This window comes from Vicugna pacos, unplaced genomic scaffold (genome assembly GCF_048564905.1).
Source record: "Vicugna pacos unplaced genomic scaffold, VicPac4 scaffold_56, whole genome shotgun sequence".
NCBI lineage: Eukaryota > Metazoa > Chordata > Mammalia > Artiodactyla > Camelidae > Vicugna > Vicugna pacos.
In genome coordinates this window covers 19,838-34,749 of record NW_027328745.1, presented here as the reverse complement: position 1 = coordinate 34,749, position 14,912 = coordinate 19,838, and the positions used below count along the sequence as shown (strand labels likewise).

Sequence of the window (14,912 nt, the reverse complement as noted above, 5' to 3'; positions counted from 1 at the left end):
ACACACACACACACACACACAAATAAATAAAGGAAAAAATAAACAAATTAACAAAAAAGATTACACAGACCCTAGTAAGCTGCAATTTCATGTTTAAAAAATACTGCCATGATTATGCTAAATAAATGAACTCAGTCCCACACAGATACACCGTGGGAGCCACTGGGGCTGAGGTAGGACATGATGTAACACGAGGACCAGGACCGGGGACTTGCAGGGGCTGCCAGGAGCTCTTGGGTTTGTCTTTAGGGTCACTGCCCTCTGCCAAGGCTCCCTCTCTCTCTCCCCAAAGAGGAAAAACCTAGAGGTTTTCTAACTTTGCAGTCAGTGTCCATCCATCAGCCATGTCTAGTTGACCTCACCAGCGCTGCAAACCCCCTCCCTGCCTTCCTCACCCGCTGCAGGCGGCTCTTGGGGGCTGGGGGGGCTGGGGGCGCTCTTCCTCCCTGAAGCCAGCCCTGCGAGGGCAGCAGGTGTAATAGGAAAGAGCAAATCTGACTGCAAACTAGACCTGATCCTTTCGCTTTAACCCTGTGTTGTTTCCTAGGCCTAGTCTTGCTGTTTCTGCACCGTTTGAAGCACAATGTTGCCTTTAGCCTGAAATATACAGCAGAGCCTACTCTCAAGGCTCTGACCTTTAAGGATATTAACACTTTCCCATTCATGTAAAGGCAACACCTTGCAGAACAGAACATGACATCTGCTTTCTTAGAGGCTTTATAGGGGCACCATGACCTCACCCATGCGGACAGCTGCAAGAACAGCAAATTCCTGCACCAAGAACTTTGCAGCAACCAACCACGCCCCCTCCCCCGTTTGGGGTAAAAGGCGCCCGTATTCTGACTTGGAGAAGATGGTTCTGCAGGACACTATTCTGCCATCTTTCTCAGTCAGCCGGCTCTCCGGACAAAGTCACTCTTCTTTGCCCTAACACTTCATCCCCCGGTTTCCTGGCCTGCCACGTGGCGAGCAGAATGAGCTTGGGACTTGGTAACACAGGGAGGCGAGGAAGCCCACGTTAGGACTCTCACCCTCCTGAGCGATCCCCTCTGCCTCGGCTCAGAAGACCACGAAGGGGTTACTGGGATGGTGGATGGAAAAATGAGGCTGAAATACGACCATCAGCGCCAGGCCCGCGTGGGAAAGGTGACAGGGGCGCTGTACGAGGCACACCCAGCCTCCTTCCCAGTCACGTCATGCTCACGTTCCCCAGGGACCAGGGAGGCCTGGACCCCCCCCCCCCAGACAGCAAAGCGCATCTGAACCCGCAGGTGCCCAGGGACTGGTCCAGTGTGCACCCCTCTGGCTCCCTCCTCACTGTTCCTCTTACCCCTGCCCCCCCCCCCGCCTGCTCAGCCTCGGCCCCTCCACGTGCCCACCCAAGGCCAGCACCACTGCAGGAACACGTCTGGCCGGTGAGCTCTGCCCCTTTCCAGCCGTCACCACGGACTCTCCAGCCCCGTAGAGCGCCTCCTCTGGTCACGGCATCCTGGCCTCCAGGACTGACAGGGATCCCGCCCCTGGGTTTCACCAGCTTCCCCTCTTGTTCCAACAATGTTCAGTTGAGCCTGTGGTGGCCCAGGCCCTGCTCCTAGTACACGATGAATATCAGCTCCAATACCCATCCTTTCGTGGACGGAGACACGAAGGCCCTGGAGCTGGCAGCCTCTAGTGATGATGGAGCCAGTTGGGCCGGTGAAGGCCCCAGGTGGTCCCAGAGCTGCCACACCAACCCTGATGCCCTGGCTGTGGCCACTTCTACGTCACGGAGGAAAGCCCTCTGTTGACGCCTAGGCTTCCTCAGGGATGCACGACTGCGATGGACCCCAACCCAGCCGCGTGCGCGGCCGCGCCCACTGGCAGCTGCCTCCCTCGGTACACACTGGGCCTCTGCTGGACAGATCTGTCCCACCTGCCGGCCCCCATCCTCCCCAGTCGGATCCTGCTGACCACGCCCCCTCCTGTCGCCTGGCCCCACAGTCCTCTGCGCAAGCCCCGGGGCGACCTCAGGGCCCTGCTGTCACGGCCAGGGCCTGGGGAGGGCAGTGTGTGAGCACGTGGGTCGGCCCCTGAACAGGCACGCGCTGGCTGGCCGGGGGAACCGCAGCCGCCTGCCCTCGGGACCGTGCGCCCAGCCCGAGCTGCCTCCTGCCCGGCAGCCCGGAGGGGGGACCCGCTGCAGTGCCGAGAATCCCACCCTGAGAAAAGTGCTCGGGCGACGAGGGAGGGCGAGGAGGGGGGCAGTGGACGTTGGGAAAGAAAGGGGCCAGCCCGGGCCCCCTCCACCAGGAGAGCCGTTTGTCCACCGGGCACACGGGTTCCCAGCACCGGGGACGAGCGTGACAGGACTTAGAAGCCAGCGTCTACGTGCGACGCCTTCGCTTGGAAGTAGGCGCGTAAAGCCGTCTTACCTGAAGCGGGAAACTGCAGCTGACCGGGCCCGATGCCGCCCCGTCTGTGAAGTCAGAGAGCTGGACTGCGGCTGTTTATTCCAGTGGCGTTTTCTTCTCGACTTAAATCAAGAGGGTACCTGAGAATAAGAAAGACTTTAAATAAATAAACCTCGGTTCAATCTTCTCGAGAAGCAGCTGCTTTCGACCGTCGTACACAGATCACCCTTGGTCTGTCAGACGTGACAACTGAGGATCCAGAGGGGAAATGGGACGTTTGAACAGGAAGGCTCAGGACGTGCGGCAGGTGTGCGGGACGGGGACAGGGCCCTCTCCCAGGAGCCCCGGGCAGAACAGGGCCACGGGCTCTACCCTGGCTCCTACGCCAACGAAGAGTCCTCGAGAGCGTGGAGGCCCCCGTCTACGGCACGGTCCCACGACAGGCCACACCCTCGTTTCGGAGAGAACAGTGTCACCCCTCGTGCTCATTTACTGAGTCTCCATCCACACCCACCCCTGTGTCTACGGGGCCCGCTCCCAGAACTCCAAACGGCACCCCGCACAGGATGGGGCCTAATGGGCTTGTACCCCGTGGACGACTCTTTTTTCACCTGCCAGGAAGGTGAGGGACAAACTGCCTCCACCTGGCCTGCCAGGAGGGCAGGCAGAGGCCGAGCACTTACCTGTTCAGGTGACAGGCAGGCGCAAGACACGCACACAGGTACCCGGGCCAGGTGATGAGCAGGCACAGGGCACAGGACACCAGGAAGCAGACGCAGAACCCCAGCAGGAGCAGGACGGCCTCACCCCTAGGACGGACGACACACAGTCCCTGCAGGCTGGGCCAGGTGAGGTGTGCCCAGCGGATGCCCGGGGCCCCTCCCTCCCTCCCCTGCCCCACCCGGGTCCCAGCCCCCGGGAAGCAGCAGTGCTCTCTGGGGAGCTGCCCGTGCTGGTCCTCTTCTAGCAGAGGAGCCCTTCCCGCGTCCGCCCTCACTTCCCCGCCGCCCCAGGGTCTCTCTAGCCCTGGGAGCGCCCGAGAGCTGCTCTCCTCGTGCAGGAAGCGTGACGCTTGCACGGACTTGGCTGCCGGGTACCGCCCTCTTCCTGGGCCTCACCTGGAAAGGGTTTTTCCAGAAAAACTTGGATCCCTATGAGCCCTGCATATGGCCACTGAGTGTCCACAGTGTCTGGGGCTGTCTGGGGCTTCCGTGTGTTTTTCTGGAAACTCACAAGATCTTGAATACAGTTCCCTGTGCTATATTACGGAAGAAACTTGTTTATCTGTTCTATAAATGCCTGTCGTTATCTGCAAGTCTCCAACTCCCAGTCTGTCCGTTCCCAGCCCACTCCCCCCTGGCAACCACAAGTTTGTATTCTCTGTCTGTGACTCTTTTTCTCTTTTACATTTAAGTTCACTTGTCTTTTTTTTTTTTTTTTTTTTAGGTTCCACATATGAGTGGTAATACTACATGGTGTTTTTCTTTCTGTTTCTGGCTTACTTCACTTAGAATGACCTTCTCCAGGGACATCCATGTTGCTGCAAATGGTATGATGATGTCATTTTCATGGCTGAGTAGTATTCCACCATATAAATACATCACGTCTTCTTTATCCACTTATCGATGGACAATTAGGTTGTTTCCATGTCTTGTAAGTAGTGCTGCTGTGAACACTGGGGTGCGGGTGTCTTTCTGCATTAAGGTTCCTTCTGGATAGAACCCAGGAGTGGGATTGCTGGGTCATATGGTAAGTCTATTCCTAGTCTTTTGAGGAATCTCCATACTGTTTTCCACCATGTCTGAACCAAACTGCATTCCCACCAGCAGTGTAACATTATAGGAGGGTTCCCTTTTCTCCACAGCCTCTCCAGCATTTATCATTTGTGTGGACTCTTGAATGATGGCCACTCTGACTGGTGTGAGGAGATACCTCATTGTAGTTTTGACTTGTATTTCTCTGATAATTACTGATACAGAGCATTTTTTCATGTGCGTGTCGATCATTCACACGTCTTCGTTAGAGAATTGCTTGTTTAGGTCTTCTGCCCATTTTTGGATTGGGTTGTTTCTTTTTCTCCTATTAAGTTGTAGGAGCTGCTTACATATTCTAGAGATCAAGCCTTTGTCGGTTTCATCTTTTACAAATAGTTTCTCCCATTCTGTAGGTTGTCATTTTATGCGAAAGCTTGTAAGTTTAACTAGGTCCCAATTTGTGGATTCTTGCTTTTTCTATTGCTTGAGTAGACCGCACTAGGAGGACACTGCCGAGATGTATGTGAGACAAAGTTTTGCTTGTATTTTCTTCTAGGAGCCTTGTTGTTTCTTGTCCTATGTTTAAGCCTTTAATCCATTTTGAGTTGATTTTTGTGTATGGTGTGAGGAAGTATTCTAGCTTCACTGATTTACATGCAGCTGTCCAGTCTTCCCAACACAATTTGCTGAAGAGACTGTCTCTATTCCCTTGTACGTTCTTCCCTCCTTTCTCGAAAGATAAATTGACGAAAACATTGCGGGTTCATTTCTGGGTTCTCCATTCTATTCCACTGATCCATACGTCTGTTTCTGTACCAATACCATGCCGTTTTGCTTACTGTAACTCTGTAGAACTGTCTCAAGTCTGGGAAGGTTATTCCTCCAGCTCCATTCTTTTTCTTCAGGGATGCTTTGACAATTCTGTGTCTTTTGTGATTCCCTATACATTTTATTATGCTTTGTTAGTTCTGTGAACGAATACAATTTAAGTATATCCCTTCACTGGAATCCTAATTTCAAGGCTCTTCTATCCAACCTCGTAACTCCACACATTTTAATACCAATAATCTCCCATCGACCTCATGGGTTACAGTTTAGGTTTTGTCTCATCATGAAACTTTCGCTATGTGTACAACCGGGCTGCAGCCATGGCATCCTATACTGAGCATGCTTTGTACTGTTTTCCCCTCAACTAGCCTCTGGTCCATCACCTTCCTCACAGTAGTGTCTATACGACTTAATACAAAGCCCTGGATTCACCTCTTAAATAAAACATTTACTAAATTGTGTTATTCTCCAAGGTGTTAAAGAGAAGATGAAAATCTTGCCCTGAAATACACATGTATTTCTACTGATCACAGAAACATGTTTAAAGTAAGAGCATTTAACTTCATTATCCACAATGTGGGTTCACATTTTGCAGGAATAGGTCGTAAAAGTTGAATTAACACGGCAAATTAAGAGGGAAGAGCCAGGATGACTTTCCCATGATCCTCACCGCCCAGGCCTTCTGTGTCTAGAGGGGTGCAGGGCCTGAAGCAATGGGTCTATAACACATCTAGATGTCCTGGGTTCAGATCTCACTGAACAGCCCGGACGGAAGCCTGCAAGGGAGGAGAAGCAGACAGCCTACGGTGACGGCAGATGGTGCAGGTGGCCCAGGGGCCACAGGGATTCGACCTGTAAGTAAGTAACAGCCCAGCAGGGAGAGGAGTCGCTTCTGTTTTGGCAAGGACAGGTGATCCAGTCTTAATTATACATTAAGAATTTTCTCAAGAAACACGTTATGTCCCTAATTCACCACATACCTTTAGAAACTAAACGCCATAGCAAGAGAGAATTAAGGTAACCTCTGTCAACCTGTATAGTTTTATCTGACGGGCAAGAAGAAAGATAAAACATGCATTCAGAAGCAGAATTTGTGAGAGGGAGGAGGTGACAAGTCTATATTCCTGGTCACCTTCGCATAGCACCTCTGCTTCCTTATCTGTGTCATCCTAAGAGGAGGACAATTCGGTGAGGAAGCTGCCCTCAGAGGAAGGAGAGCGCTGGGCTATCACCCTGGTGCAGGCCTGAAACACGGTTCCAGTGGCAGAGGCGTGAGGACTGAGTCTTGAAACCTAGTTGCAGAATCCATACTGAGGCCCGAACGCCCAGCTAAGTGGGCAGGATTTGTTAGACGACCGAACTACTTCCGTGTTAGTGATGCCCACGTGCCGTGTAAAATGAATAGAATGAGAAGAGCAGAGGATGGGTGCCGGAGCCTTGAGAACACTAACATTTGAGGGGTCGGCAGAGGTGGGATGGGACATGAAGGAGGTGAGAGAAGTGGCCAGAAAAAAGGTTCTCGGAGTTCCGGGACAATGTGATGTCCCATTAATTCAACCAATATTTGTGGCGTCCCTACCTTGTGCTGGGCACAGTTCTAAGGGCTCAGGATCCAGAAGTGAACAAACTGATAAAATCCCTGCCCCAAGCAGCTCTAGTCGACTGGGGTCATCAGGTAATTTCCAAAAAAAAAAACAACAACAAAAAAAGCGAAGTCCTCATGTGTGTTAGATGATGGTGCGTCATCTGGAGAAAAACATGCAAGGGATGGAATCCTCAGGAAATGGGACAGAGATTGTTGAGTGTTGGATTCTATGTAGTGTATTCTGAGAAAAAGTTCAAAGGAAGGCGATCAGCAAACTTGACAGGGACCGATTTAGTGAAATGATGGGAACAGGACACAGACTGGATGGCGGAGTAACCGTGAAAGAAGGGAGAAGAGATCCAGAAAGCAGTCTGTCTCCACGTGGAAGGGGAGGACCCACACAGTGCCTAGAGGAAGCTACCTATCCGGGATTAATGTATTTAACCGGGAGACGAGGACGTTTCTTGTTTACAGGTTGACAAGAAGAGAGCGAACAGCGAGGGTGTCTGAGGATCTCCCGGGTCTGACAGTCCCACCTCTGAAGGAGGCTCTACTCGGTAATAATCGTCTCGATGAAAGGGACGTTTCACGACACCAAGAGACTCGGATGTCCCTTTAGACTATGAAGCGCTAAGCAACACACTCATAAGCCGTGCGTGGACGGTGCCCCTGCCCCAGCCTTGCCCTGGACCCTGGCCCTGCTCTGCTGCCAGGGCTGGTCCCTGCAGGAGCCCGAGGCCCCTGAAGCCCCGAGCATTCACCCCTGTGCCCCCAGCGGCCCGTGTGGGCTCCACTAAGCCTCCTTCCCTGCTGCTCCAGGGGGCAAGTGCTGACCCGGGGGCCAGGGGGTGAACCCCGAGCCGCGCAGAGCCCCCACCCCGGCTCCGACTGAGAGGCTGGCTGCAGCAGGGGGTACCGGGGGGTGGCCCATGACCAGTCTGGTCTGCAGGCTGGCTCTCCCACACGTCCTTACATTTTCCACTCTCAGTTCACAGACCTGGTTTGGGAGCCACTTCCGTCGGTCCTGCCTTCCAGGAAGTACGTCAGCACCTCGCCCTTGCCCTGGACGCCGACTTTCCCACGGCACACAAAGTGGTACGTGCCCCGCCGCAGCAGCCGGTGAACTTCCTCAGTCACCTGCAGGAGAGACATGCGGGCATCACTCTTGGTCAAAGGGGAGCCCATGGAGGGGTCCCTCCTCCACCTGCACAGCCCACCCTGATCACCCAGGCCCGGCCTCCCTGGCTCGGCCTGCAAGCCAGGTCCTCTGGCTCCTCCTGTGGTGACTCTGGTCGCCCTGTGAGAAGAACATGATCCCACAAACAGAGCAGGGGACTCCGAGGGAACTAAGCGGCCCTAGACAAACAGGTGAGGACAGTGGTCCCCACGGATGATGGGTGGGCTGGACAGGGCCTACACAGACCTGGTCCCAGGGTGTGAGCTCCACGGTCACCCCAGGCTCCAGGCACACCTGCAGACATCGAGCTCCAGTTGTGGACACACAGTGGCAGGCCCGGCTCCCCGCAGGGCTCCCGGCACCGGCAGGAACCTCGGACAACCTCGAGGGTCGGGGACTGGCAGGAAGGGGCCGGCACCAGGCTCGCATCCCTGTGGCCGGCACAGAGCCCTCAGGGCCCAGCTGGGGTGCACAGGCTCCTGGCTCCTGGGGCCTCCGTGGGCCCAAAAGCGGGGGCCACCAGCGCAGACAGGGCGGTAGGCACATTCCCCTCCCTAGTGACAGCGGGGACGTGACTTCACTCCCCCAATTCTTGGGTTCCCAGAATTGGGAATCTAGCTAAACAACAGTTTAGCTGGAAGAATTCCCGCCTCACACAGTTAAAAACAACATGAAATCCTGCACCCCAATGTTCATAGCAGCACTATTGACAATAGCCAAAACATGGAAACAGCCTAAATGTCCATCAACAGGTGACTGGATAAAGAAGATGTGGTATATTTATACAATGGAATACTACTCAGCCATGAAAACCGACAACATAACGCCATTTGCAGCAACATGGATGCTCCTAGAGAATGTCATTCTAAGTGAAGTAAGCCAGAAAGAGAAAGAGAAATACCATATGAGATCGCTCATATGTGGAATCTAAAAAACAAAAACAAAAACAAACAAACAAATAAAAACAAAGCATAAATCCAGGACAGAAATAGACTCACGGACAGAGGATACAGACTTGTGGTTACCAGGGGGGTAGAGGGTGGGAAGGGATAGACTGGGATTTCAAAATTGTAGAACAGATAAACAAGATTACACTGCATAGCACAGGGAAATATACACAAAATCTTATGATAAATCACAGAGAAAAAAATGTGACAATGAGTGTGTATGTGTCCATGAATGACTGAAAAATTGTGCTGAACACTGGAATTTGACACAACATTGTAAAATGATTATAAGTCAATAAAAAATGTTAAACAAAACAAAACAAAACAACATGAAATAGGAGAAAGCTCTTTCTAGCAAGGTTATTTAAGCAGAAGAGGACACGATTCCTTGGGTCCTCCTCGCCTTACACTGAAGGAGACCACCTCGCTCCCCTCCCCTGGGTGCTGCTCTGAAACCCCCCACACCCTCCCCCTCTCATGCCATCTCCCATCTCTGGGATCTTTAGTTACAGCAACTCGGCCCATCCAGGGCCCAGGGTCTCAGGTCCCCAGGGTGTCAGTCCCTGGCAGAGCTGGGCAGAGGACCGTTCTTCTCCCCTGCCCGATGGGCTGGAACCTGGCCTTCTTCCCGCGCGGCCCTCGCACTCACTAACCATCGGCCTGCTTCTGGCACGCACGCCGTCTAATCCCTCTCTGGACAGTCAGCGCCCCACACGAGGGGTCTGGTCTGTCTCAGCACGTCTCCCCAGGGCTCCTGGCATTCATGAGTGCTTGTCGAATACAAGAAGGCAGGCAGGCAGGCAGGCAACCGAGGCCCGCGGGAAACCTACCCAGGGAAGCTCAGAAAGGAAGCATAACCACGGACTATCAGGACCTGCCCAGCTCCCAGGATGGTGAAATCTGCGGATGGCTCTAAATGTGCTGGGAAGGGGCCCCTCGGGAGAACCAAAGCTGGCTGAACCAGTGTAGACAGGAGGGCTGGAAGCGTGTCTGCCAGACCGATAGAAGGAGGCCCAGGGCGCTGTCACTGCCCTTAATTAACTACCTCTGCCAGTTTCTGCAGCTGCTCGTTGGTGAGGCGCAGGCTGGTGCTGGCATGGAGGGGCTGGGGGCTGCCTGGGGTCTGGAGGAAGTCGCCTGGGGAGGAACAGGATGCCGCCATCCACCCACCCGGACGGAGAAGGGTAGGTGGATGCCTGGGGCCTGGACCCTCGCCAGACTGACTCCATCTCTCGGCCTTGGGAGCTGGGCAGGTGGTCCCCCCCCCCAACGCCTTGTAAACGAGAAGGACGCTGTCCACTGACAACAAGAGTAACTCGGTCAGCCTGACGGTGGCTACGACAGTCACAAAGAATCAAATGGCCAAGAAAAAGTGGAGAGTGCTTAAACTCCCCAGGGTGCTGGCTGCTGGGTGGCCCCAAAGCTGCCAAAGGCCCCGGTCTAAAGCCACACAAGGGTGAGGGCCTCACTCAGTTCCCCGGCAGGGCTCACTGAGCGTGCCCCAAAGTCCTTCATGGAACTGAGCCCGAGACTGGCTGCTTACCCGGGGAGACACCGAGGTCACCAAGGCCACCACTCAGACGTGGCCTCTAAGACGCAAGGTGGCAAAATGGATCGTGATCAAAGGCTCCATTTTGCTCTTTCCTCTCACAGCTGAACCCACAACTCATCTGTTCAAAGAGACCTGTGCTCCCGACACCCCGACGCCCTGCTCGAGCCCCCGGATGCACACGGACAAAACCTCTGAGTCTGCTCCTGACCCTGAGCTTTTCCTCTCACTGTTTTCACTTGTTTTATGAAGAACGAGCGGCAATAAAGCATCCAAAACGTTGTGCAAGGAAATGCTGGAGGTGAGGATGACCCACCACCACACACAGCAAAGCCGAGGTTTGACGGCAGGCGGGGACGGGCCGGGGGGTCCTCCCGGGCCGCCTGGGAGCTCGGGCTGCATGCCGCCCCTGTGTCCCCCTCAGCCTCGAGATGCCAGCCAGGAAGTCCCAGGCTGAGAATCAGGGCTGTGCGTGACGTTACCGGGGCGGGTCCTGGTGAGTGTCCAGGTCAGGGGCTCAGAGACACGAGGTCCCCAGGAGGCCACGAGGGCATCCCCTAGAATGTCCGATTCTTAGCCGTCTGCATGAGGCTCCCTGTGTCTCAGCAGCGTCGCGCTGGAACTCTCCCCAGAGTTCCCTGTGAGGCCCGGCCGGCAGGGGAGGACCCGTCCCACAGCCATGTCGACTTCACGCTGCATGAGAACACGTGCTGGGCCCCCTGGAGGCATGTCCAGGGAAGCATCTGCTCGGTCCCCAAGCGGATGGCCGAGGTGGAATCTGGGCATCATCGTGGTCAACCTTCCCTTGGCTGGCTTACTCCTTGGAAAATGGGGCCCCCGAGATGTCCCTGGGACTGTAGTCTGCACAGAACCCCCATCTGCCTCTCCTGGGACGGCAGACACGGGGTGGGCGGTGTCCTTGTTTGGACTTTTGACCCAGAAGAAAGAAGGCTCCCGCCGGAGGGCTGAAGAATGAGACCGTGGGCAGGCGACAGCTAATTGGACAGTATTTTCAGGAAAAAAGACACCTCTTTACAAAACTTGAACATTAAAATCTGAGTCTTTTGTTCACTTCTTCCAGGGAAGAACCAAAGGCTTAGTTTGGGCCAGCAAAGGGAAGGGCATCTCTCCTAGACTGTGACCACGAACCCCTTAAAGAACCACACAGCAGTGGAGCGTAAGTGCTTCTCCCTTCAAACAGGAGGAGGAGCGTGATGGGCTGGGAGCACCTTCTGCGCAGAGGGCGGTCACGCGGCCGGGCCGGGGGGTGGGGGTGGGGGTGGGGACCGCTGGTCTTACCCAGGCTGACAGACGTCAGCAGAGCCCCGCTCCTGTCCTGCCCTGTCCCAAGTGCATGGGTGCTGACACTCAAGCCAAATGGAGGAAGGCGCGGGGCCGGGTCTGCAAAGACCCTGCGTGATGCTGGTGCTCCCGGGAGGTCCACGCAGAGGGACCTTGGAGCCAAGACGCAGCGCTGCCCTGTGGGAGTCCAGACACGGACTTCGCCAGGCAGCAGCTGAGGGAGGCTGGATGCTGTTGGGGAGGCCACACCACGGTAACTGGCCCTCACCGGAGGCTGAGGGAACAGGGGCGGCTCTGAGCAGAGGAGTGGCCGACTCACACCTGACTCCAGACACTTAGACATGTGATGTCGGCTCTGGACGTGGCCGGGCTGGAGAGTGGGTGGGCTTCCCACCAGGTCTGCCCTGGGACATGACCAGCTCTTAGGGAAGGCTGTGAGGAACAGGGGTGAAAGATCCTGTTAGGGAAGGAACACAGTGTCCTGGGATCGACGGCATTAGGACAACGTGCGTGCTCTTGACACCACTGAGCTGGGCACTTAAAAATGGCTAAGACGGTCAATTTTACATTATGTGTGTTTCACCACCTTAAGAGAAGCTTAAGGAAAAGAACGCAGAGGTACAGAGATCTCACCTATGTTCTGAGAGCAGGAGAGCGCCGTGAGGATTTTGACCCGTTTGCCTTTTAAGCTGATGAATCCGAAGGACCCACCAAGGCACCTGACCGACAGCTAGTGCCCCAAAATGCCAGCTGGGGCCACCGGAACCGAACAGGCACGAGGTGGGAGAGCCCCACGCTTACAACCTTCTCGTTGGAACCACATCCTGCAGGGGGCTGCACCCCAGTGTCTTTGTCAAAACCTGGGATGAATGCACATCTCACAGGGCCTGCAGAGGACCCAGTGTGACTCTGATACAGCAAAAGCCCAGTGCTAACTGGTGACAGCCACTGGGCGCAGTCCTCTGACGCCGCCCTGAGGCCAGGCCGCAGCGGGAAGGCAGCAGCCCTGCTCGCCAAGTGCCACGCTCTCTGCCCTGCCCCCCGGGGTCCCCAGAGGACAGCCACAGCCACACACAGGGGACAGGCTCCCTCCCTCTGAGGCTCCCAGAGGCCTGCAGTGTCCAAGCCTCAGCTGACTCACACTTGCTCATTTGTTCTAAAGGAAATTAGGAGAGTGGGTCCACACTCCCTCCTACCCGTAAAGAGCAGGCGCCACTGTCCTCGACACCTTCAGATGGCTCCCTGCCCAGGGTCACCTGCTGCTTCCCAAGTCAGGTGGCCACACAGCACTCTGCCCTTCGAACGGCGAGGCAGCCCCTTCCCTTCTAAGGAGTCGTCACGCACTGCCCCCAAACATCCCAGTCACTCATCACCCCGACTCTCCCCATGGCCACGTCGGGGCCAACCCCCAAGGCCGCAGACACATCGAGCCCCCATCAGCGTGCCTGCCTGCAGCTTCGCGTCCCCACCCAGAAGAGGCAGACGAGGAAGGGAGGATGCAGGCTGCAGGGCTAGGTGGCCGGCCCCTGCCTCACCCTTGCCTCTCCTGCCTCCGTCTCCTGCCTGCAGGATGGGCACCTGCACCTTGGGGATTCTGAATGCACTGACCTGGATCCTGCCCGGGACCCCGTTGCCGTCCATCCACTGGCCACGTTGACTGTGTTTCCCCAGAATGTCGTACTGCAGCCTGCAAGCCCCAGTCACTCCGGCCACCGCGGGGCCCATGTTGATGCCTGGAAAACAGCCCCGGTGTGGTGTTAGTGGGGAGGCTCTGGAGGGGAGGAGCTGGCCCTTGTGGGGTCATGGATTCCTGGGGCCACCAAGTGCAACCCCCCTCCCTGAAGCAGGGACCCCACAGCATGGCTGAGCGGCTGCTCCCAGCCCCTGCTTGCACCCCACACCCCCAGGAAGCAGTCCTGATCCCGAGAAAAAGTCCCATTTCCTGGAACAGCATCCTCAGACCGAGTCTCACCGCTAAGAAGGCTGACCTTTCGGTCTGTAGAGCCACAGTGTGTGTCCCCCCACCCCCACCCCAGCTCCTCCTTCCAGAAAGGACAGCAGCTCCTGACTGCTTCCCTGGGTGGGATCCCTCAGCTCCTTCGGGACTGGGGCCCGGAATGAAGTATTTCAAGATGCTCTGAAGGAGAGCGGAGCCCCCCTTCTCTTTCTGCGATTCGGGGTCCTAACGGCCTGGGGAGCGACACAGGCCCGGGTGCCCCAGCTGTGTCTGCGCCGACACCAGGTCGCATCTACTGATTCTGTCCTCACGTGTCAATTTTTCTGAGCTCAGCCAAGTGTCTTAATAACATTTCAGACACTCGCCCGGTCAATCCCCCGAAGCCTGGGCAGGGGGTGCTGGCGTCTGCGGGAGAAGGTGGGGGAAGCGGGCAGAGCTGGACGGTGAGTTGGGAGAGCTCGGCCTTGGGCCAGGCAGATGTGGGACCTCGGGGAAGAGTCCCCAAAGGGCCCACTTCACAGACGGCTGGGGCGACGCAGAGAGCCCCCCTCTACCACCCCGGAAGCGTCAGCCCACGTGAACGAGTCGGAGCCAGGATCCAGCCTCGTGGGACCAGCCGTCCGGGCACAGAGAGGGCCAATCAGCCAGCAGATTCTCAGTAACAGGGTAAGAAATAGAATTTCCATGACGGGCCCTTGGATCTGTCCCCTCTCACGTCAGTACATCTGTTAATCCGAGCCCGCAGCCCCGGAGAACTGACCACTGAGGGGGGGGGGGTGAGGCACAGAGGGCGGCCTGCCCCCACCTCCAGCCCATCCCTCAGGCCAGGCACCAGCTCTAAGTCAGCGCTTCTGCTTAAGCGCGTCAGAACCCCGCCCACTCGGAGGGACACCTGCTGCCCCCTCACACTCAAACCCAGCTCTCGCTCCTGCTCTTAAGGCCACTAGACGTTTCAACTGCAAAACGGCCAGACATGTCCAGTTTAACTAACTCTATCACGGACTAGCAGGAAAAGGAGAGAGAGAGAGAGAAAGGAGAACAAGAAAGAGACCATAAATCTGCAGGGAGGAGGGTACATAATAGCTCAGTGGTAGAGCACGTGCTTAGCACGCAGGAGGCCCTGGCTTCGGTCCTCAGTGCTCCCATTAAAAAAGTAAATAAATCAACCTAATTACCTCCCCCACTCGAAATTAAATCGAAACACCTGTAACAGCTAAGACACAATGTTTTTAAAAAATCATAAATCTCCAGTTTAACTACATCCTTGACTAGTAAGAATTTTTGTGGGAAACTATCTTCTTGCCAAAAAAAAAGGAGGGGGCGGAATTTAAGAGTTAAAAAATAATCTAACAGTTTTATAAAAGCTAGAAAGGAGCTTAGACCCCCGATGGTCCCCCACCTCACTCCCAGGTGAGGGGAAGGG

The 14,912-nt window shown here is 55.5% G+C and overlaps 1 protein-coding gene across 2 annotated transcripts in view; it reads right to left on the bottom strand.

The window, feature by feature from the left end:
* The window catches only part of LOC140694584 (adenylate cyclase type 1-like), a 20,966-nt gene that overhangs the window by 1,611 nt on the left and 4,443 nt on the right, over positions 1–14,912 (bottom strand). For both annotated transcript variants that reach the window (XM_072957747.1, XM_072957748.1), the window contains exons 6-9: positions 13,141–13,265; positions 7,555–7,694; positions 3,074–3,199; positions 2,412–2,530 (exon numbers count right to left, since the gene is read on the bottom strand). In XM_072957747.1, the coding sequence (XP_072813848.1) occupies positions 2,464–2,530; positions 3,074–3,199; positions 7,555–7,694; positions 13,141–13,265 (458 nt within the window). In that variant the 3' untranslated portion in view covers positions 2,412–2,463. The remainder of the gene's footprint in view (positions 1–2,411; positions 2,531–3,073; positions 3,200–7,554; positions 7,695–13,140; positions 13,266–14,912) is intronic.